We start from the raw sequence: 23,827 nt of genomic DNA, 5'->3' as shown, positions 1-23,827 counted from the left end.
AGGGGTATGGATTAGACCAAATGGTGTCTTCAACTGAAGACCTAATTCGTTCGATTCTTCCAACGGTCTGTGCCTAATTATAAATGTCTTATATATTATTTTCTGTTGTGGTTTTGTGGGTGGATTCTAAAACGTTTTTTTTAATTTTGCAGGAATCGAAATGGTGGGTTCTATATTTATCTCTGCTTAGGCTCGCCGTAGTTTCGTTCAATGGTTATTAACAATTCCATTGGCTGGAGGGTCGTTCATTCAGGTCAAGAATATGCCTTATAAAGAGGTACCTTTTTGTAAATTTAGTTTCTTTGTGTTTTGTTTGGAATTATATTTACCTTGATGCATTAATTTTCATTATTTTGGTAGTCCCCATAAGTTGCTCAATAAAATGTCTGTATTCGTGGATTCACTTTTTTGATGTTTTATTTGCGTAGAATTGTGGATCGATGATGAGTTTATCATGTACGTTGGTGTGTAAAATGGCATCATTTACTATAGCTTAACTTTCTTTTACTTACATTGGTTTTTAATTGTATATCATTTTCTTTGAAGATATCATGAATTTACTTAAAAGGTTAAAAGAAAGTATGTTATTGAGTGAAACATATTGAGTAACGATGGTTTTTAAAACTATTCATATTATTTGATTTGGGGGGTTTTCAAGATCAAACAATATTGTTTTCGTAATCAATTTGGTAATGCTGGTTTTAAAACTATTCATTTTTTATATAGGTAGATGTTTTGACATGTTAGACGTTGCTACCGGGTATTCTTAAAACTATGTCCGGGTCATAACTGGTAACGTCGACTAAACTTTTTGATGAGCTTTTATTTGGAAATTTTCTAAGTTCATATTCCATGTTTTAACTTGATTTTGTTGTGTAGTTTTTAAGTACACTGTATTTTTATTGCATCAAAATTTTAAATTACCATATTAGATAGTTATGTTTTTATTTTCATATTTATAGTACATTAGTTATGCTATGTTTTATCTAGTACGGGTCAAAATGAGCAAAACATAGAAAATTAGCTAAAAACAGGTAAAATCGGTAAAAATCTTTAAACTACTGTGTACCTGTTTCAAATACTTAGTTTTTATAATCATAAATTTAATACATTAGTTATATGTAATGTTTTGTAAGAAATTGGTTGTGGTTCATCTACCCATATACTAAAAGTTATTAGGTTTGACCTGTTACTCGAGTTCCAACCCACTCATTTTTGAAATTTATGTGTAAGGCCCTATAATGTTCCCATGTGAAATTTATGTTTTTTTACAGCAATATACCGACAAAATCTTCAGCAATACGTGAGTGATGGAGAGCTTAGTGATGATGAGGTTATGTCTCTGGAAAAGTTGCAAGTTATGCTTTGTGTCCCTAAACAAACAGTTGAGAAGATTCACGAGGATATATGTGGCGCTTTATTCGAAAAGGTAACTCATACACACACACACACACCTTTTAATATATCATGCATATATTATTAATTATCCTATATTCTTATATGTGTTATTTGGTCTTATTATAATTAATTTCAGGTTGTTAAGGAGGCTATAGCTTCAGGAGTTGATGGTTATGATATTGATGTTAAACAGTCTGTAAGAAAGGCTGCGTACGGTTTACGGTTAACAAGGGGTGTGACTATGTCTATTGCTGGCAAGGCGGTAAGTGCTTATTCATGATTCTTATGTGTTTTGTACATTGGGCATAATGGGTTGACCCAATGGGTCGAAACAAGTTCGGGTTGGTTGGGTTAATTGTTTCATAAGACCCAAATAACCAATCCTAACCTGAAAACAATTAACCCATGTAAACGTAACATGAGCCATATACAAACAAGTTGGCTGGGTAATCGGGTTAAATGGGTTGTAAGAGGTTGGTCGTAGGCTTGTTTGTTTTTTTATGTTCGTGAACGTTCGTTCATGTAAATTTGTTAATATATTTATTTAATATTTTTAGCCCATTACAATTTAGTCTAGTCTAATAACTTTTTAGGCCCCTCACATTGTTCACATTTTCATTTGGTTTTAAGCTCAGTATTGTTCATTTATCTTTGTTCAGTAATGTTGGTTCGTTTATGTTTGTGAACACCTCATTTATACTGTTAAAAAATGAACATAAACGGACATGGGACACATTCATTTTCTTAACGAACGGACACAATTTTATGCAGGTTCGGAAAATTTTCATAAGTTATATACAAAGATCACGGGCCTCAGGAAGCCGAACAGAGGCTGCAAGAGAACTCAAAAAGATGATAGCGTTTAACAACTTAGTAGTAACCGAACTCGTGTCAGACATCAAAGGCGAATCACCCGAGCCCACCCCAGAAGACAAGACCATTGATGTTGAAGCAAAACCCGTAGATGATGTAGACAACAAAGAATGGGAGCAACTTCAAACTCTTAGAAAAGTCAGACCGGCTCGGTCAAGCACCGGGAGACCCGGTCAAACCGAAATAACCCTCAAAGACGACCTTCCAGACCGGGACCGGGCCGACCTTTACAAAACATATTTACTGTATTGCTTAACCGGTGAAGTCACACAGGTCCCGTTTGGTGCTCAAATCACCACCAAAAAGGACGATTCTGAATACGGGTTTTTAAAACAGTTGGGGGGTATATTGGGTTTAACCGATGAGGAAATTGTGGATGTTCATAGAAGCTTAGCCGAACAAGCGTTCACACAACAAGCCGAGGTTATATTAGCAGACGGTCAATTAACGAAAGCGCGTGTGGCTCAATTAAACGAGTTGCAAAGACAAGTTGGGTTGCCATCTGAATATGCTCAAAAAATAATAAAGAATATAACAAGCACGAAAATGGCGGCGGCACTCGAGACTGCGGTGGGCCAGGGTCGGCTCATCATAAGGGAAATTCGGGAGCTTAAAAGCTCGGGAATCGAGTTGGATGTGATGGTGTCAAAAAGCTTAAGACAGAATCTTTTCAAGAAAACGGTTGATGATATATTTTCTTCGGGAACCGGTGAGTTTGATGAGGTGGAAGTTTACGAGAAGATTCCAGAAGATCTTGGTATCGATGTTGATAAGGCTCGGGATGTTGTTCATGAACTTGCGAAAACTCGGTTGTCGAATTCTTTGGTTCAGGCCGTGTCGTTGTTGAGACAGAGAAATACTTCAGGGGTGGTAAGTGCTAACATATAATATTTTATAAAAAAATCAAATATGGCGTTGCGATTTTGTTATTTTTATCCATTTCAATATAAATTTTATAAAAAACGGAGTCGTATAAAATAGTGATAATTTCCTATAAATGGTTGATAAGGCTCTTATTTTTTCATATAAGTTTTTACTCATATGGATTAAAATAAATACATCGCAACGCAATAAACTATTTTCTTATAAATTATTATACGTTAAAACCCAGATGTTATACATTAATTAACAATATATATTCGGAAAATTAAACTAAGTTAGCAAAATATATATATATATATATATTTATACCCATAAAAACTTGCATAGTATCATATGTAGCCAACAAAACAAGTTAATATTCATTATACTTTATGCCCTTGTTTTTTTTCTTTTTTACACTCAAAACCTTAATTTTTGATACAAGTTTTAAGCGAAAGATATAAATGTCATAAATTTGAAAAACAGGTGTATTTGATATTATGGTTTTTTTAGTAACTGTGAAAGAACTCACGAGTCCCACCAATACTCTGCTAACCAATGTGATCATGTAGAACACAACTTGCTAACCGATGAGATCATGTAGATCATGTCAACCGCATGATATTACTTTTTTTTGTTGGACAAAAATGATATTATATAAAGTTTTAGGGAATATATACCGGACACAAATCTTTTTATGATAATAATTAGCTCTAATAATTATAGTTTAAAATTATTAGGTTTCTGAAACATTGGGATGATGCAGGTATCTTCACTAAACGACTTGTTAGCGTGTGACAAAGCAGTACCCGCATCACCATTATCCTGGGAAGTGCCTGAAGAGCTGGCAGATCTGTTTTCAATATATCTCAAGAACGACCCCGCGCCTGAAAAGTTGTCAGGATTACAGTACTTGTTGAACATCAATGATGCAACCGCAGAAGCATTGAAAGAGATGAAGGATCGTGCGGAACCAACTACTGAGACCAGTGAGGAGGAGTTTGTATTTTGAGTTTGTAGCTTTATATTAAGTTTTTGTGCGCGGTAGCAAGTGGATCGCGCTATAGATGAGAGAACCACGGGTATAACTTCCCAGATGTCTGTTTTGTTGTTAGAGATGTTTGAAAGAGTGTGTGCATGGTGAAAACTGTATTTTGTTAGATCTATGAATAAGATGAATGTATGGTGATATCTATTAACTCTGTTAGAGAGGATAATCTAGACAATCGGCTCAAATGCTATGATTAATATGAGTTGACATGGATCAAACACAAGATGAAAAAGATCAATAAACCAGCTCAAATCGTCAAAACTGAAAGAACTAAACTGGCTAAAGTCGAATATGTTGGTATAATCTGTAAGGAGTTCAGTTTGTCTAAATCAACTGGCTCAAATGTTAGGCTATGTGTAGTGGAGGGGTTACAAAATGGGACGACTTAAACCATGTGGCGCCCAGTCAGCAAATTGTGGGTTTTTGTTTTAGGGTGTAATGGTGTTATCCCATATATATATCGCGCACACACAAAAACTATTATAATAATAATAATAATAATAAAACAAACATGGCAGGTGACAAAAACCTTATCGCCCCTTTTGTCGCCTCGCGCCCCTGTCGCCCCACTACGGATAACCTTATGATAAAAGATGAAATGAAACTTGTTTACCGGCTGAAATTAGTTTCCTTTTAGTCGCCCCACTACGGATAGCCTTATGATAAAAGATGAAATGAATCTTGTTTACCGGCTAAAATTAGTTTCATACTTGTGTTTATCAGCATCAAAACCGAATATAGTCATATAAGTCTTGATAGGATTTATCACATCAAAAAATTCCTTGAACTAATATTCATATAATTTACAAAATTTGAATTTTCTAGCAACATGAAATTATTAAAAGTAGTGTTGGGTGTTTGACATTTCAAGTAGGTGTTTTTGAATAAGTTCAAATTATGTTTTATTTGTGCATCAAAATTGAATATACTAATATATCTGATAATTTTAAAAAAGTATTTATCGCATCAATGAACTAATTCAAATATCACAATAAAAATAAAATGAAACTCGGTCCAAACTCCAAATCAAAGGAGTTTGACTGTTTTATATTAGTCTCATACTTATTTATTCGTATCAAAAACCAAATATACTAATATATCACGCGACTTTAAAAAAATATGTCGCATCAGATCAAATATACCTAAATATCTACATATCGTAATATAAACAAGATAATATACAATATTTTGGATTTGTAAAACTGTTGGTTAGTGTGTGATATTTCAACAACATTTTTTTAAGATGAGTTTTTAAGTAGCTTTGGGTAACAAGATTTTAATCCGTAATTTTTAACCATCTATGCTCATAATCAGATATACCCGTAAACAAAACAAAATAAAGTACTATTTATAATAATTACCGAAACCCGAAGGATCGATTTGCAAATATATTAAACTTAGAACAATCTTCTCAGGCTGCGCAGACCTTCTTCTCAATCTCTGCTTACTTCCTCATCCTTGACGACGGTATTGATATTGTTATTATTATTATTATTATTATTAACTCGTATATTTTATTTTATTTCCATTTTTTTACCGATTACTTTGATCGAGTGTTAATTATTTCAACAATCGACTTCTAATTCGTGTTGCTTACTGCGTTAATCATAAACTAATTAAGGTTTCCATCAGACAGTCAATCTCAGTCTTATTTATATTATAATATATTTGAATAAAATGTAAAGACTCCACAAGTAATGGAATGCACACCAAGTGTTTGATATAATGCCCCAGTGAGTAAGTAGTTGAAATATGATGGAATTTATTAGGGGGTGTGCACGGTTCGGTTTGGGTTGGTTTTAGGCTGAAACAGAAACAGAACCAGAAACCGAAACTTTTGTTTCTGAGCTTTTGAAAACCGTTCAGTTTTGGTATTTCCGGTATTCAGTTTTGTCATTTCTGTTTAATAATTTTGTAAGAAAAAAATTTGGCTAAAATTATTTTATTAATAACTAATTAATTATTATACATTTGGCTAAAATATTCGAGTTACATATTTGTTAAATTTTATAAATTATTAAAATGAAAAATAAAAATCGGTAAACTCGGTTTGGTTTTTACCTTATACTAAAACGTAAATCCGAACTGTTGGTTTTTTTGGTTCATGCACACCTGTAGATAGAAATAAAGAGTCTTTATAAAATATGCTAACATGGTGTGCACACGATAATCTATTAACGTATAGTTGAGATCTTGAATCATCGAAAGGACCTTATTCTATCTTGATTCTTGACCGGTTTGCTTAAGTGATTATGTTATTATGTTTATATTATTGGCTCCTTTTTATTCAACATGTTGCTGATTGTGCATACATGGTTGATAACTTGTTACTTGATAATGTGATTCAGCCTATTGAACTGCTATGGGGACTGAAGGGCCAAAGGACTCGTTGGACTGGAAAACAATCGGTGACTCAGCAAAAAGCGAGCCCGATGCCGGACCTGTTGTGAAAAAGAGGCTTCCGAAGAAGATGAGGCATATTCCCAACTACTATTTTCTTCCTCGTAGGTCCATGCTTGCTAATATTGCGATTTATGGTTCATGCATTGTTGGTGGAATTGGAGCCGGGATGTTGACTGAAATCTGGATTAACAAGAAAGTACAAGGTAATTAACTTACTTTCAATTCTTTCAACTGTTAAAATCTCAATATGGTTTGTGAAATTGAAGTCGATCTTTGTAGATGTTTGATGAATAGATGAATTGATGTGAATATAGATAACATATTAAGAATGGCCTATGATGAATCATGTATCGAAACAACAAGACGTCTCTAATTTTGCAGTATGTGCACAAGTTATATATTTGAGATAAAAGATCATGTTACACCTGCTTACATTCATATCGTATTAGTTTTCTCGCATCTTTTGTTTTTCAAAGAATAAAATAAGAATACCTAGATGGTTTTAGAAGTTTAAACATAAAGTATCATAATTTCCCATAAATTATGCTTTTGTGCAAATGATTTGCTGACTTTAGACTTAAATCTGTGTATACACACTTAGTTTGTTTTCCTTTTAAAAAAACCTGAGAAAATGGTCGGCTTGTAATTAAGTTTTTATGTTATAGTTTTAAATATTAATGTTTATATATTTACTTGTCGCAGAGGATGGAAATGGTGTTCTCTGGGAATTCGACAAATAAACTGGAGCTAAAATTATGTCTTGACGGATGCTTATGCTTTTGGAATTTTACTATTTTGTGGGCTCTGATAGAGAAAGAGAGGGTACAATAGATAAAAGAATACATGTCACAAAAAACATGTTCAAACGTTCTCTTACGATTGGTTCATGTCTTTAATTATATTTTCACTCCGTTTACAGAATTAATGAATTAAGTAGGCGTTTTTATTAATGTTGTCATAAAATCCTCGTGTTTCAAAAACAGTAAGTTTTATATTATGATGTGTACCTGTTTTCACACAGAATATAAGTTACAACAACTGCCCTCATACAATTTTCAAGAATACCAAGTAACTCTCATTATCTTGCCCTGTTTGTATCATCCAAATCCTGCAGATACTGCCAATTTATTTCTAAATAATCCATCTTTACACTTGGTAGAGTGATAATAAATTTTCTTTATTCTCAAGGTAAACAACCATCTAAAAATTCAAAAAATAATAGCATATTTGTGGATGAAATTGAAAAGGTTTAAGTATGTTTATGAGATTGAATATTTGGAGTCTTGGACATTGAATCTGTGCATTCCACTGGGGTCAAATTTCAATACCACAAGGAAAAATATTGCAGGAACATTATGTTTAGATTTATTAATACCAAAGGACTACATTTACATCAGAAACATCAAAGTTATGAAGATGACCAACATCAATATTCATATTGATAATCAATAACAATGACAAACCATCACAAAATCATTAGATATGAACATTCATCAATGTGCATAACAGAAGTAACATTCATCATCAATGACTTAACTTTTCTAGTGCACTGTTCCCGTTTCCTGCAATTTCTTATCTGCACTTTGTTTTCCTTTATTGAAAAAAAGACACCGCTCATTCTGACCCGTTGGGTTATTTTCAATTGTATATGATTTTCACAACATGACTGAATTTTAGCGATACCTGACACCCGTGATTCTTCGATAAAGAATTAACGTAATGATCCACGTGTAAGTTGAGACACGTTCCTCAACTGTTCCAAGCTTTTAACATAATGGATTTCTTCTCAAGTGAGCAACCCTCATTGAACTTGACATTATGAAAAATTTAATTAAATAAAAAGAAAAGTATACCTAAAATCCTAAAGGTTACTAAAATGCTAATCACCAGTAATCCTTACATGAACAAACCCCATTGCTAAAATGATGAAACCGATTACGATCCCTCATAACAATCTCCCTCTTATACACCTTCGATATAAGCTTCATAACCGTATGACAATCATTACACGTTCTTAAATTCTTAACCACTCAGATCACTTTCCCAGCCTGAGTACTCATGAGCCCAAAAGCAACCGCGATCCTCTCACTATGATAACTAACCGCACCCTCTTTCTCCTCATCATCTATATCATGAAACACCGAACCCGTATCCGCCTCATACCCTTCGTCTTTTAACCTCTTTCCAATTTCAACCAAATACGCGTTTATTTGTGAAAACTGAGGATGTGAGCTATCTCCCGCCACAAACTCATGTACTACGTTGTCCACCTCAATCGAACTACAACCGGGCTCCTTGTGGACCCCACTATCAATCATTAACTTCCGGCACCTGTCTACATCCTTCCGCTGACTCAATGACGCGTATAAATTCGACAAAAACACGTAATTCCCACCATCACGCGGGTCCAGTTCTAATAACCGTTGAGTAACTTGTTCTCCAAGTTCAGTGTCTTTATGTATATGACACGACCGAAGCAAACTTCCCCACACGATCGCATTTGGTTTTATCGGCATTTCAGTTATTAGTTCTAGTGCCTCTTTAAGTTGACCCGACCGACCCAAAAGGTCAACCATACACCCATAGTGTTCGATTCCTCGTTCAATGCCATATACGGTTTGCATTTTGGAAAAGTACATTTTACCCTCGGAAACCAATCCCGAGTGGCTGCACGCGCATAAAACACCAATAAAAGTAACCCCATCAGGATTTAAACCTTCTTGAATCATTTTATTAAAACAATCAATCGCTTCATTTCCATAACCATGCATTGCTAACCCTATAATAATCGAATTCCAACAGTAAATGTTTTTCACATGAAGGCTGCGAAAAACTTCTAGAGCTTGTGATATGCTTCCACATTTACAATACATGTCAATAAGCGCGTTTCCTAACACAACATCGGTTTTAGCTTTAAGTTTATTCTTGTGTATGTAGTTATGAATCCATTCGCCCATATCTAGGGCTCCAAGATGAGCACAGGCTGATAATAAACTAACCATGGTTACTTCAGTCGGTTTCACTTTCTCTGCTTGCATGTTGTCAAATAACTGCAACGCTCTTTGAAACTCTTTGCACTGAACAAATCCAGTAATCATAGTGTTCCATGTAACCGAGTTTTTTAACACACCGATTTGATTGAACAAATCTTCAGCGTGATCAAGATCACCAGATTTACAGTAACCGTCTATCATTGCATTCCACGAGACAACATCTTTAAACGGATTGGAATCAAAGATGAACCGGGCTAAACGGATGTCACCTATCTTGGAATAGCAAGTGATCATTGAATTATAAGTAACCGAATTCTTTTCCTGCATACTGTTGAACAGATTCTGTGCAGGCTCTACGAGCCCGTGTTTACTAAGTGCTGAAATCATTGCATTATTGGCCACCACGTCTCTCTAGGGCATCTCATTGAACACGTTCTGTGCGGATATTAAATCGTTGATCTTTGCATAAAAGTATAGTAACCCTGTTTGCAAAACCACATCATGTTTTAAATTCCACTTCAATATCTGGCAATGAAGTGATCTTCCTAACTTCATGACACCAAAACTCGCACAAAACCGGATTATCAAAGATATTACAGTTTGACTCGGACTCACGTCACTAAGCAACATTTCATTATAAAGATTTACAATATCTCCCAAATTATCAGGATTGCTAAAATAACCCGATTTACTATACCTGTCAATCAACACATTCCAAGAAACCTCATTTTTAACCGGATTCCTATCAAACACGAGTCTTGCAGAGTCGATATCGCCAACCTTAAAATAACAAGACACCATCAAATTCCACGTATACGAATCCTTCACCAACATCCCATCAAACAAGACCCTAGCATCTTCCACAAACCCATGCTTCCCGAGCACCGAAATCATAACGTTACACGCAGCCGCGTCTCTCTGCGGCATTTCATCGAACACCTTCCGTGCACAACTCAAATCCCCAACCTTTGCGTAAAAATCAAGCAACCCAGTTTGCAAAACCACGTCAGCATCAAACCCTAGCTTAATCACAACACAATGAAACAGCTTCCCAAATTTCAAATCACCAATTTTCGCGCCAAATTTGAAAATTGAAGCGAATAAGCCGGCATTGGGTGTGTTTGAACTATTGGAACCACGGTTACGGTTACACATCATGGCATTGTAGTGATTGAAGAAAGCTTGTAGATTGTTTGATTTCAAAGATGATTTGATCATGGGGGGCCTATGATTAGGGTTTTGAAATTTATGGTGTGTGGTTATGAGAATGGGAGTGGTAAAAGAATCTTTCAAAAATGTTACTTGTTTCATCATATAATATCCGGATACACTCGTTTATCGATTCGGGGAAAACCTTCACTTAAACATTTGTCCGAAGACACGACAGTATGGTGAGATAAAACTCATTCAGTTTAAGGATGCAACTAGTGAACGCCACCCACATAGTTTCACATCATCACTCAGAGCCGCCGAACCATATATTGAGGGCAATAATCGAACCTGAGTTACATGAAACACCAAGTTTCTTTCTAACCACTTTACCACCAGCTCACTGCCAGACTAGGCGCCGATTAATCGCTAGTCCCCACTTCACTGATTTAATTTTGGGGCTAATCGGTCAATTGTTAATCCGTCCAAAGCCGACAGTTTCCGGCGAGATTCCGATAAAAATGAGAGGTTTTCGACGAGATTCCGACCAAAATTAACGGTTTCCCGCAAAATTCGATAAAAAACCAGCACTTTCCGACGAGATTCAAGCAAAATTCCGCCCAAAATGTGTTTATGCATGTAAACCTACAATCGCATATAAAATTGTGTGTCCGTATATATAAAATTGAAAATTATACATTAAAGTCGGATTCGATTAATCTCGATTAATCGCTAGTCCCTACCCCACCATCCGACCAGCGACTAGCGATTTTTACAACACTACTGACAGGAGCAACATAAGTACATGAAAGAATTGCACCAATCTACCTAAGAAACTGACTTTTTTTTAATCTATTTGAAAACAATAAAACCCCCCAAACTTTGATATTTTTCATTGATTATCTCAGATTAATCTATTTATTTGAGAATTAGAGGCTTGGAGCTGATTCTGTATTCTGAGCCTTCCAAATACATCAACATGCATATACTCATAATCCCATGAATAATATGTTTGAACTAAGTTGTGGAGGTCAAATAAGTCTTACAAAAATTTGGCTAGTTTTACACTAATCACTAATAAGCCGTGAAAACAACTTAATATAAAGGATCTTATTAAACGAATAAACAGTTTACTAAAATGAACCTTTTATACGTTCATTTAACTATATGAATACATATATTTTGTTGAAATTTTATTAGTTTCATAAATATTAGTGCATATACAAGTTTATGGTGAACGGTTTAGTGTTACAACTTACAACCTTACATATTGTTTGGTAGGCCTACCCTACCTCACTCTTAGGGTCTTCCTTACCTCACCATTTTAACGTTGCTTGTTTACCGAAGAAGCGTTTAATTTGTGTAAACTTTATTTTTTATAACAGCTATAATTATTAAAATATCTTTGGTTTATTGATATCAAAATGTTATATAAGACTTTGTCTTTTTTCATTTGATGAACGTTTAAGTCACGTGGTTGTAAGAAAAATATATTTTAAGAGTAAACTTAGAAAGTGTGTGTGAGTTGTTCTATTTTAAAAGAAACTAGTTTAATTAAATATGCGGTAAAAACTATAAAATCATAAAATGTTTCTACTTTTAACTAGAACAATATTACAGACTTGAGATCAAATGTGAAATAAACCATATTCTCCTAAATGGCTTTTAATAAAATAGAGATGCATTTAACTAAGAGGTTAAAAGTGTACATCTTAAACATAATTCTATATAGAAATAAAAAAAATTTATAAACAGGGGGGAAGTTGAAATGCACAGGAGATGAAAATAAGAAGCGTGAGAATGATTTTTGGATAAAACAAGCCTCTCAAAAAATAAAAATAAAAAATCATAACTCAGACTGTAACACCGTGAAAATTTCGAGTTCAAAATGTCAAATTCCAAAGTCAAAGGACAAAAAGTGTCAAATTCCAAACCTGAAGGTTTTAAATGAAAAGTATGATTTTCCTGACCCATCGCGATACGCGATGGATCATAAGAGAGACCCATCGCGTATCGCGATGGGTTGTCTGACAGCGAGACGCGTGGCTTGCCACGTGGCACACCGTTCGCCACGTGGCCACACGTGGCACAACGTCTGCCACGTGGCTACACGTGGCAGACCTATGTGATGACTAGCCAAGCCTACGTCGCGAAACGCGATGGGCTAGCCAAGAGGCCATCGCGTATCGCGATGAGCTTCCAGATTTTGCCTATAAATAGCAAGGTCATGATCTCATATTTCCACACCAAATCAGCCCATATCTCTCACTCTAAACATCTCTCTAAACATTGGGAAGCGTGCCCTCAATCCACCTCGAAAAGCGTGCTCTGATTCCTCGATTTACGTGTTCGTTTCCTCGAAGTTCGTGCCACATTCCACCGACGTATCAACCAAGAAGGTGTTTTGTTATTATCTACATCATGACGGTTAGTCTCATAAGGCGTGCCGACAAGTGGTGAAGGATTGGTGTTTGTCATTTGGCGTGCCAAGGAAAGAGTAACGCGAAGGAGGGTTGATCGAGAAGGAAAAAAGGTGAAGTGGCGTTGGAGTGCTGCTCGAGTAATTAGGATTTCCATAAGCCAATAAAGGTAGGCGTAACGCTGATGAAAATAATAATAAAATATTATAAAAGACTTAAGCCTTAATTCGAGGTTATACCTGATACCTCGATAAATAAAAGAAAATATAACAAAGAAAGAATAAAAGATAGAATTATGAATATTGATATGTATATATATATGTGTGTGTATGTATATATAGTCTTTGTTATGAAAATATTATTTAAGTAATAATAATTATTCTTAAATAATAAAGAAAAGAAAAGAATACGTTTCTTAGAGAAGAAGAAACGTAGGGTTTTATAAATAAACTAAAGGTTTATAATATTACTTTTTAACTAAAGGTTTTAAAGTAAAAAGAGATTTTGAACTAAAGGTTCATCGATGTAAAGTTTATAAAATAAGACTAAAGATCTTAAGCCGGATTGTATATCCGACTAACAGATGGTTATACTCGTACTATAGGTGCGAGATAGCAACGGAAAAGACCCTCGGACGGTGTTTGAAGCCGATCCAAAGCATAAGGTGAATACGCCTCAACTTTTACAAACTTGTTTTCAAACGAGTCAACGTGTTATATGAAAAACTTTACATGAGACTAACTGTCTCTAAAACATTTAAAAACAAGGGTATAAACACTGGCCTCAGGCTATCGTGTACGTTTGTCTGGATCCTTTCGTATGTGGTGGGCACATCACACCTGGTCACAATTACGCTCGCCTGCGGGGAGTATGACCTTGTGTATACATATAGGCACTCAACTAGTCGAACGATGTGGTGTTTGCCGGGGAACCGAGTGTAGAGACTTAAGTTTATAAATTGTGTTGTTTAAACTTGATTATTCCTAAGCCACGGTGGGCAAAGGCCTACGTAGTCTCGAGGGGTAATTAAGTAAAAGAAAATATTTTAGCGTCAGCATATTCACCAGTATTCGTTGCTAACCTATTTTCTTACATTTTGCAGGTGATCAAGGTTAGCACTTGGAATAACGATGTGCAGATATCTGATGGCTCTGATCTTTTTATTTAAACTTAATATAATATAAACAAAGGTTTTGTAAGATAAATCAAGTAATCCTTAAACATCAAACGGGAAGCTTTTATATCCCGTCTTTTGTATATGTAAATATTACACTTTAAATCCACAAGTTTATAAAGACTTCCGCTATTAAACGTAACTCTGATTTTATTTACAATCGTGGTACCAACATATGTGTCATACGCCTAGGCCATGGTTTGGGGTGTGACACAAACTATAAATAAAAAACGAAAAAATTTAAAAAACCAAGATGTTTCCCTCGTCACCCCGTTAAATAAATTAAAAAAAGATGAAAGACACAATGCGTAAAATAAACAAATAACACAATGATAAATAACATAATGCCGAACAAAATATGATACAATGTTAAGTAATATAACACAATATCAAAAAAAATAAGATACAATCAATGCCGATAAGATACAAAAGACACAATAATCTTTTTTCTTTAACACTGTGTCTTTTTCGAGTCTTCTTTTTAGAACAAGGAAGACGGTGGAAACATATTTTATTATGATTTTTTAATTAATTTTTCATTATTCTTTAAAGGTTTTTTGGTGAAAAATCCTTCTCGTTTTTATTACTCATTTATAAAATAACTTAACCCTTATAAATAGTATAAAAGTTAATTTACATAAAACACTATTCACTTAAATTTGGTTGCGACTAAAAGAGTCAAAATTACTTCAAAAGTAACAAAGACAAGTTTTCACTTATCATTTAAATACATGATGTATTTTGACAAAACGTTCAAATGGAGACTGAAAACACAAGTTACTCGTAAATACTTTAAAACGTTGACCAAGTACGTTGATCTTTCAATATAGTATATGTCGATGAACAAAATTTAAAACATGAAAACTTACTCTCAAACGAAAACAACTTATATCTTATTTAAGTCAAGAGCTCTTGTTGACACACCAGGTATAACTGTATAAGTTCATAGGTAACTTTCCTTTTAAGTTGTGTGAATAAGTTATTTTGTATAATTTTTATCGTTCCGGATCTAAGAGTGTTAAGTGTGTATACGTGTATGAAGATTTTAAGTTTAGATGGTAAAGACGATTTTAATGGTTTTTAAACATCCATTGCTATAAATCATTTTGGGTATCAGACAGTATCCCTTTTGTCAATTTCTTTAAATGTTTATTTTTGTTACACAAAAGTTACAAAAGGTTATATTAATTGACAAATGAAATTGTCAACTACCTAAGCTTCCCATCTTCGGTCGAACAGCTCCGGCTTAATTCTTTTCTTCCAAAACTCATCGTACAATTCTGAACCCCCACCTCTACTTTGTACTTCCACCACTACCACTCGCTCCGTTAACCTGAATACCTCCAATCCGATCACAAATTTACCGTTGTGCCACACCAACTCCATCCCGTAATCCTTTCGCCTTTTTATCCTCACATCGTCCTCCTTCACACTCTCGTGGATCTTCTCAATAACATCCTCTGGAGGACCTACAATAAAGGCTGTCATTTTAAAACAAAACCCAGCCTGAATTCAAATTTCAAACTTTAAATGAGTTGGCTATCGGGTCACAATTTTCCAATAAAGTACCCAAACAACCTAACCCGAGAAAGCTGACGTCCCATAAAAGACCAATCTTTTTTTATAGATGTGTTGTTTTGGTTTAAACTTTAAAGACTGATATTTAGAATATCAAGTTTTCAAAATATAATTTGTTTTGGGACTTTAAAACATTTTTACATCATATTGTAAAATGATGTTTACATTTGACTTAATTTTTTAAGTAACATGATGAATTTTGACAATAATTTGTAAAAAAAAAAAACTATTTTACATCTAAACATAACTTTAAATGAGTCGATTATTAGGTGACTTTTTCCCAATAAAAAATGGAATAACATGGACACCAAAAATACAAAACCCGAAAAGAAATACATGAAGAACACCCCTACCTGCAACCATTACTTTCTCTCCTGGACTTGGAGTGTTACACACGTTATCGAAAAACGGCGAGAGGTTTAAACCGGGCGAAAACGATATAATATCAAACGCATTCAACGGCGTCGTTTCACCGTTCGGTTCCGGTTTCACTAGAAACTCTTCGTCCTCGCAATCGTAAAACTTCGTTCCTTTACTTCCTTTTTTAAACCACGGATGGATCGTGATCTCATCGATTGTGATCCGTGAGGTCGGATTCGTGTCAAGTAGACGAGACAACAACCTTCGCAAATCCGCGGACATCCACTTCGCAAAATGATAATCCCCGCGGTAAATTTTTTTATACAACATCATAAGATTCGGATCGTTGAAGGGTAAATATCCTGCGGTTAATACAAACAATATTACACCGCAGGACCACAGATCCGCGGTGGACCCATTGTACCCACGCTTTTTGAGAATCTCTGGCGCCACATAAGCTGGAGTCCCACAAAGCGTGTGCAGCATCCCATCATCGTGGATCTGGCCTGTAACCGCACTCAAACCAAAATCCGAAACTTTCAAATTACCGTTCTCGTCAATTAACAAGTTCTCCGGTTTCAAATCACGGTGATAAACACCGCGAGAATGACAATACCCAATCGCGGATATCAGTTGTTGAAAATACTTCCGGCTTTGCGTTTCGCTTAACCGCGTCTTGGCCACCTTTGTAAACAACTCGCCACCTTTAACAAGCTCCATTACAAAATAGATTTTTGTTTTCGTAGCTAAAACTTCGTAAAGTTTAACAATATTCGGATGCCGAAGGCGTCGCATAATATCAATTTCGCGCTCGATGTTAGTCATTAAGCTCGTGTTGTTTGTGATCTTTTGTTTATTGAATACTTTAACCGCGAGGCTTTGGCCCGTGGCGAGGTCTCGGGCATGGTATACTTTAGCGAATGCGCCGCACCCGAGGAGTTTACCGAGCTCGTATTTGCCGAAAAGAGAGTGGGCGGGTGCGGGTGCGGGGGGCGGGGGTATGTTCCCGACCTCTGGCATCGCGTCGAGACGACACCAGAGATCGGGTTGGAGTGGTTGGTTGGGTTGGAATTGATTGAAATGAGAGGATTCAATGGATTGGATTTGAAACAGATTTTTTTTGAATGTTTGGTTTTGTTGGAGATGTTAAAGGGAGTTTTAAGGGGTGGTGTTGAATTGAAGCATTTGGTGCCTCAAACTATTGAGGATTTGTGTGGTTAATAGCTTTAGATTATTATTATTATTATTATTATTTTTTCTAAACTTTTAAAATACAGTTCGGGTTCAGTTTAGCTGGTTTTGAAATGTATAGTATTCGATTTACGATATTGTTTTGATGGTTAGATAGTTTTACGGTTTGAAACTTCGAATCAGGCGTCTTTGTGACTTTGTGTTGCGCATTTGATAATCTCTTTGTTACTGTTGAAAGATCAACATGGTCCTTGATGACCTGTGTGTTATGATCATAGGTGGTGGAAATGTTTAGAGCCGTCGAGAGTGGTCACTAGGGATGACCAGTGCCGGCTCTAGGGTCAAGAAACCAAAGCGGCAGCTTTAGGCCTCCACAAATTAAGGGCCTCCAATTTTTGGGTTATATTATTGGTAAATTATGTATTAGGCTTATGTTTTAATTGGGTTTGGGTAATCCATTTTCCTTTTCTTATTTGAGGCTTTGAGTGGCGATCAGTTTGGTAAGACGAAGCGTCGAAATCGAGTTTCAAAAATCGAAGTCGGTCCTTAAACAAAGAAGCGACAGTAATGGCGCCGGTGATGTTCTTGGTCTCAGTTATTTATTCGTGTTAATCGTTTAATGGCGCCGGTGGTGTTCTCGGTCTCAGTTACTTATTCGTGTTAATCGGTTCCAAATCGATCATTGCGTTGAAATCATTTTGTGATTATCGTCTATTCTCCTGACCGGTGTATCGAATTTGTTCAATTAGGCTTTTGTACTGGTAAAATTATTTGTATGCTTGTTGTATGTGTTGATAGTATTATTTGTGATTTGTATGATTTTATATTTGACATGTTTGACTTTTAATCCATTCACGAGTGTTATTGGACATGCTTAGCCATCTAAGTGTGGGTGTCCAATGATTTGGCTATCTTAGTCCAGCATAGTTAATAAACTAAGAATCAAGCATAGCTACGGAGCTAAGAATCAAGATTTATGGCTAATAGTATTCAAGTGTAGGTTAACATGTTCCATTAACTTTTATAGATATTTTTGGTGATTACAAAAGCTAGATGATGCTACAATTTTGAAGAGGTAGGTCCCAGCAGAGCCCAGTTGGACCCGCAAGACTCACCTCAAAGAGGGACGTCTGCGCAAGGACCAACTGGTTCCGCAGGACCCACCATGCTCAGAGATAAAGACCTTACGCGCAGTACGCCAGCTGTTCCCGCAGGGAAAGCCTCCCAATGGTGAAGTATCCCGCCTGTCCCCGCAGCTGCGGATACAAGCCATCAGGGAAGGCTACCCGCACTAATAGCAAGGCTACACGCACAAGGCACTAAATAATTCAGTGTCACCTGAAGGAAGGAGCAAGGCGGGAATACTCCCGCCCAAATGAGCCAGTCTGTATGCTTCTGGAAGATCTTTTGTACTATACCTGCCAAGGTATGGACAAAATAGACAAGATCTGACCAAAGCAGCCCATGAACCAATCACAGGGTGACAGCTCACCAACAAACAGTACGAGGAGCATGCTCTAGTACTGTTTGTCACTATTAGCCGCTGCCTACTCACCAACCCTTGTCGTGGCACGCACATAGCCTGCAGTTGGTGGAAAAGGAATAGTACACAGCCGGCCTGGTCACTATCAGCCGCTGCCTACCCACCAACCAGCATGGCACGTGCGTAGCCCATAGTTGGTAGAACAGAAATATTCTACAGCTGGCTGTACCTGCTTGGAAACCTACCTTCGGCTATAAATACTCTAACACCTTGGAACGGTAGGATGATCTGGTATTTTTACCTTCACTAGCTATTTCTCTCAATACACACTTATATTCAGAGCAATCTAGTCTGATTCTCACGCCGGAGGGTGGTCACAAGGAGGAACCCCCCCTTCTCAGTGACGAGCTCACGGTGTCTGTTTTGCAGGTCATCTGAAGAACATCTTTCTTTGTCGGACCTAACCCTCGTGGGAAACATTACTTAACCCCCAGATTATCGGTAATCTGCCCGGGGTAGATTAGTGTTTCTTAATTGGCGCCATCCATGCATAAAAGCTAGAACTAATTCTCAGTTTTTTCAAATTTTCTGAAGAAATGGTTAACGTTACTCCGGTCCCAAGGCCAGTAAGTGACCAGGAAACCCCGGTAACCACAACCCCAGCCACTGGGGGGAACACTGGCGGTTATACAAATTTTACGAACACTACCCCGGTTACCCAAGCCGGGGCAAGTGCAGTAAACAATATTTCACTGGGGTTCACTGATGCCCAGTTGGAGAAACAGGCGAGGCTCCCTCGCCAAACACTCGATCAAGTTAAGGCGTGGGCCGAAGCACGTCAGAAAGAGTTCCAAGCTGAGTTGGATGAACGCTTGCGTTCACTCCAACAGGCTGACGAATTTGGAAATACTCGACAACAGCTCAACATGAACAGTGAGTGCGAGTACTCGGACAATGAACAGGAGGAATCCGACACCGACGCAAACCCTCGCCACAGGGCGAAAAGGAAGCGTAAGGAAACGGACTTCCAACCAAGAAGGAATTTTGGAGAAACCTTCAAACCAAGGAACGCGGGAGGAAACCTACGTGACTTCTCCAAAACCTTTAGACCAACTGCCGCAAATGCGGGAAAGTCCAAGTTTGCAAGGGACATTGCGGAAGCAATCGCCCCGAGAAGTGCCAAACAGATGTCCAACATCGGCACTTATGATGGTCTATCCGACCCAGACGATCACTTGAACAGATTCATAGCGGGGGCAACCGTCAGTAACTGGACGGAACCCACGTGGTGTTATATGTTCCAAATGACGCTGGTTGGAGCGGCCAGGGCGTGGTTTGATCGTTTACCAGTCCACCACATCTATGATTGGGCGGACTTTCAACAAAAGTTTAGCCAACACTTCAGTCAACAGAGGAAATATACTGAAGAGCAGTGGACGATCCTTAACTGCGTGAGAGAGGAAGATGAATCTTTACTAGACTTCATCACTCGCTTCAACTCCAAAAAGCTGAGTCAGGGTGACATAAGTGAAGATCTTGTTCAAGCCGCTTTCATCCAGGGTGCCGAATACCCAGAGCTTATCCGCACGTTGACGGGTAAGGACGGCATGCCATCCACATGGGATGCAATCATGACGGCGGCCAAGCGCTTTGCCGAGACGGAGAAGCAACTGGGTAGGGACCTTCCCCAGAGTACACATCTCCACACGCAGAGGACCAGAGAAAACAATGTTCGGATCGCCCGGCAGAACAAAAAAAGGAAGCTAGGTATTTGGCAGTCAAGGGTAAACTTTGACACCTCATCCAGCTCTCGCCCTCTTGTTGGCGGAAGGGATAACACGCACCTTTCAAGCCGAAAACACCGGTGGACGCCACTCACCAAAAGCGTCACGGAGATATTTGCCACCGAAAAACTCCCATGGCCAAAAGCTCCAATGATCCGGCAACGACCTAATGCGGATCAGAGCAAATTCTGTGACTTCCACGGGACAAAGGGTCACAGTACAGAGGAGTGTACATCCTTGAAGGATATTGTTGAAACATTCGTCAAGGATGGAAGACTTGCACACCTTGTGGCATCAATCAAGAATGAAGGAAGGAAGGATAACCGGTATAAGGGCAATGGACGAAAGCCCGTTGACATCAGCATCCACATGGTTCATGGCAACATCAGAGGAAGAAAAAGACGAACGACAGAACCATGCGAATGGAAGGAAGCTGATGTGCGCTTCCCGCGAGTGCCAGGAGGACCCAGCAAGGAAGGCCCTATCGTCATCAAAAGCCAGCTGGGGCATTACATAACTTCCCGCACTCTTGCTGACAACGGCGCCTCGTCAACGGTGATGTACATTCAGTTCTTTGACAAGCTAGATGGCGAAGACAAGGAACGCCTGGAAACGGTCTGCGCCTCGATGGAAGGGTTCGACGGCAGCACAAACACCCCCCTGGGTATCCTATCTTTCCCCGTCACTCTCTCGAACGGGAAACACTCCCGCACAGAAGATGTGGACTTTCTCGTAATGAGGAAGCCACACCACACATACGACATTCTCTTCGGGAGAGACGGGATGGCAAGATTCAACGCCGTGGTATCTTCAGTCCACGGCATGATGGGATGGCCAACAACTGAGGGTGTAGCGATGATCACCGGCATTCCCCAGGTATGCATCGCATCTGTCTCATCTAAACCCAAACCAAAGATGGCTAAACCAACCATCACCGAACCGGAAGAATGGGCCTTCAATGGCAAATACCCTGACCAGGCCGTTACCATTGGCCCAACAGTCATTGATCCGACGCGCACCTTACTCAAACGCTTACTACTGAAAAACGCTGACATCTTCGCATGGACACCAGCTGACATGACTGGTGTACTGTGACACCCGGTAAATTCCCAATCCCTTAAACCAAGTAATCAACCTAAATATTAGGTAATTATGTTAGTCAGCGCGTGCATTTGTTATGTGCGCCCTGCGCGAGCGCGCCATGTTAGTCAGCGCGTGCATTTGTTATGTGCGCCCTGCGCGAGCGCGCCATGTTAAGAACCAGCGCAAGCATATGTTATATGCGCTATGCGCGAACGTTTTGGCCTTATGTTTTTCATGAAACTTAACTATATTGTCTGAATGGGCTGACCGTCACGCAAGATGCTAAGGCGGGTGCATCCCAAATCGTTTATGCGCGTGCGGAAGGGGAACTAACCTACCCGCATGGTGGGAACGTTGAGAGCTAGTTTGTCTGAAGCTCCAAGATGGAATTGACTTCAACATGACTGATCACTATGTTGAAATACCAAGACCACCTGGAGAATCTACAAATGAAACTCAAATGTCCCTAACTGCGAGAAGGTTACGTGCCTACCCGCAGCAAAGACATGTCCTATACGCAGAAAGCTATGCGCACAAAGTTATACGCGCCGAACACTTAGTCTATTCTCCAGTTATAAGGAGATTACTCCCGCCCAAAAGGAAACAGTAGCGTGTTTCAGAGATTTCTACTTTTTACTGTACAACTGACAAAAGCATGCTGTTAGCCACCCTACTCTCACCAACCACAGACCTGCATGTTCTGTCCAAATCAAATCAAAATCTTTTGTCCACTCCTCCACTTTTAAGTAAACAATAAACAATAATAATTTCCATACTTTATCATCATTACACCTAGATATGAAAAGATTACAAACCCCTAAAGCAAGGGATTGTGTTCCCTTGAGTTTGCCTATAAATATGTAACCTAAATTATCACTCAAAACACACTCCAAAGAACTGCGAACTTGCACTAAATCCTCTCCCAAGCATCCGTTATTTTCGATTCCGTTCCAGTTACTAGGTAAGCCGAGGTTATAAACTTGAGATCTACTTTCCAAACCTTATATTCTCCTATTTCTTGATCTTAATATATATACTTCTTGTTATTTGACCGTATTCTAGACCTTCGAATCCGCGGCCAACACCAAGAAAACCCGAATCTCGATTAATCCCTTAAAGAACCACAGGTGAGTCTCACAGCCCCTATTTTCACTGTTTCACTATTTTTAAACTGTTTTCGGGGCGAGGGACACGTACTTAAATAATGTTTTATCATGGTATACTTACAAGCTATGCAAGCGATTATGTGTTTAAGTTATGTTTTATGATGAGCAATGCAAACGGTTATCTAAGGTTTTCGATGTATGTGCGCTAGAACTCGAGTAAGTGATCACTTTACCATTGGAACTCTAAGGGTAGGGACTGCTGGTTTGATCCACCCACTCGTAGGGGTCGCACCTCTTTGCATGGACGAGTGCCTAGTATGGTCATGGGGCAGTACTATGGGTTTGAGCCCGCTCGTAGGGGTCGCACCTCTTTGCATGGACGAGCGCCTTGTTTTCCGGCACAACGTCCGCAGCGTAACCCGCGGGACGGAATTATTGATTAGCTCGTAGTGGCAGCGCCACTTTGCATGGACGAGCACATTTTCCTGAAACGTCCGCGCGTAACCCGCGGGACGGTATTACTTATTTTAGCTCGTAGTGGCAGCGCCACTTTGCATAGACGAGCACAGTTCCCAGAAATGTTCGCGCGTAACCCGCGGAACGATTTTATCAGAATATGTTGATAGGACTATGTTTTACCAAGCATGTGTTTTAATGATGCTATCAGAATTATGTTTCAGAATGATTTGTATCAAGATTATGATGCAAACACGATTTATCAAGTTACTAAAACTTGTGAACTCACTCAGTTTATACTGATTCAAATGTTTTTACGTGTCTTTCAGGAGATAACTAGGTAGCGCATGGAGTCACACTTAGAGCACCTCACGCTGAACATCTAAAACTAGCTTTTTGGAAGATTTTAGTTCTATCCCTTCGATGCGCGTGGTTGTTCCCACCGCGCAAGGGGATATGGCGTG

At 38.2% G+C, this 23,827-nt stretch overlaps 3 protein-coding genes and 1 pseudogene across 3 annotated transcripts; 2 read left to right on the top strand and 2 right to left on the bottom strand.

Annotated features, from left to right (window-relative positions):
- Positions 1–1,143: 1,143 nt before the first annotated feature.
- Positions 1,144–4,323, top strand: LOC143573827 (protein TIC110, chloroplastic-like). The gene is made up of 4 exons (XM_077058613.1): positions 1,144–1,429; positions 1,535–1,660; positions 2,170–3,141; positions 3,899–4,323. Exons 1-4 carry the CDS (start codon positions 1,337–1,339, stop codon positions 4,142–4,144), a joined length of 1,437 nt encoding a protein of 478 aa, XP_076914728.1. The 5' UTR covers positions 1,144–1,336; the 3' UTR covers positions 4,145–4,323.
- Positions 4,324–5,576: 1,253 nt separating this feature from the next.
- On the top strand, positions 5,577–7,536 carry LOC143573839 (uncharacterized). The gene is made up of 3 exons (XM_077058624.1): positions 5,577–5,650; positions 6,532–6,789; positions 7,289–7,536. Exons 2-3 carry the CDS (start codon positions 6,546–6,548, stop codon positions 7,324–7,326), a joined length of 282 nt encoding a protein of 93 aa, XP_076914739.1. The 5' UTR covers positions 5,577–5,650; positions 6,532–6,545; the 3' UTR covers positions 7,327–7,536.
- Positions 7,537–8,473: 937 nt separating this feature from the next.
- LOC143573838 (putative pentatricopeptide repeat-containing protein At5g40405) lies at positions 8,474–10,735 on the bottom strand (annotated as a pseudogene).
- A 4,693-nt stretch (positions 10,736–15,428) lies between these two features.
- On the bottom strand, positions 15,429–17,635 carry LOC143573826 (CBL-interacting serine/threonine-protein kinase 11-like). Its single transcript, XM_077058612.1, has 2 exons — positions 16,254–17,635; positions 15,429–15,791 (listed from the first exon to the last, which is right to left on the bottom strand). Exons 1-2 carry the CDS (start codon positions 17,278–17,280, stop codon positions 15,535–15,537), a joined length of 1,284 nt encoding a protein of 427 aa, XP_076914727.1. The 5' UTR covers positions 17,281–17,635; the 3' UTR covers positions 15,429–15,534.
- Between the last annotated feature and the right edge of the window lie 6,192 nt (positions 17,636–23,827).

Source organism: Bidens hawaiensis, unplaced genomic scaffold, assembly GCF_021521415.1.
Source record: "Bidens hawaiensis isolate Kalapana, Puna unplaced genomic scaffold, B.hawaiensis_p1.1 tig00026651_1, whole genome shotgun sequence".
NCBI classification, from domain to species: domain Eukaryota; kingdom Viridiplantae; phylum Streptophyta; class Magnoliopsida; order Asterales; family Asteraceae; genus Bidens; species Bidens hawaiensis.
Note: the sequence above shows the minus strand (reverse complement) of the source record. Positions and strands in the feature narration are given on the sequence as shown.

What these genes read in the sequence shown, in the direction of transcription:
- LOC143573827 (XM_077058613.1), top strand. Translation starts at nt 1,337, where the DNA reads ATGTCTCTGGAAAAGTTGCAAGTTATGCTTTGTGTCCCTAAACAAACA. An exon ending in GTGGCGCTTTATTCGAAAAG is followed by an intron (nt 1,430 to 1,534) that starts GTAACTCATACA and finishes AATTAATTTCAG; the next exon opens with GTTGTTAAGGAGGCTATAGC. An exon ending in TGTCTATTGCTGGCAAGGCG is followed by an intron (nt 1,661 to 2,169) that starts GTAAGTGCTTAT and finishes AATTTTATGCAG; the next exon opens with GTTCGGAAAATTTTCATAAG.
- LOC143573826 (XM_077058612.1), bottom strand. Translation starts at nt 17,280, where the DNA reads ATGCCAGAGGTCGGGAACATACCCCCGCCCCCCGCACCCGCACCCGCC. An exon ending in AGAGAAAGTAATGGTTGCAG is followed by an intron (nt 15,792 to 16,253) that starts GTAGGGGTGTTC and finishes CCTTTATTGTAG; the next exon opens with GTCCTCCAGAGGATGTTATT.
- LOC143573839 (XM_077058624.1), top strand. Translation starts at nt 6,546, where the DNA reads ATGGGGACTGAAGGGCCAAAGGACTCGTTGGACTGGAAAACAATCGGT. An exon ending in GATTAACAAGAAAGTACAAG is followed by an intron (nt 6,790 to 7,288) that starts GTAATTAACTTA and finishes TACTTGTCGCAG; the next exon opens with AGGATGGAAATGGTGTTCTC.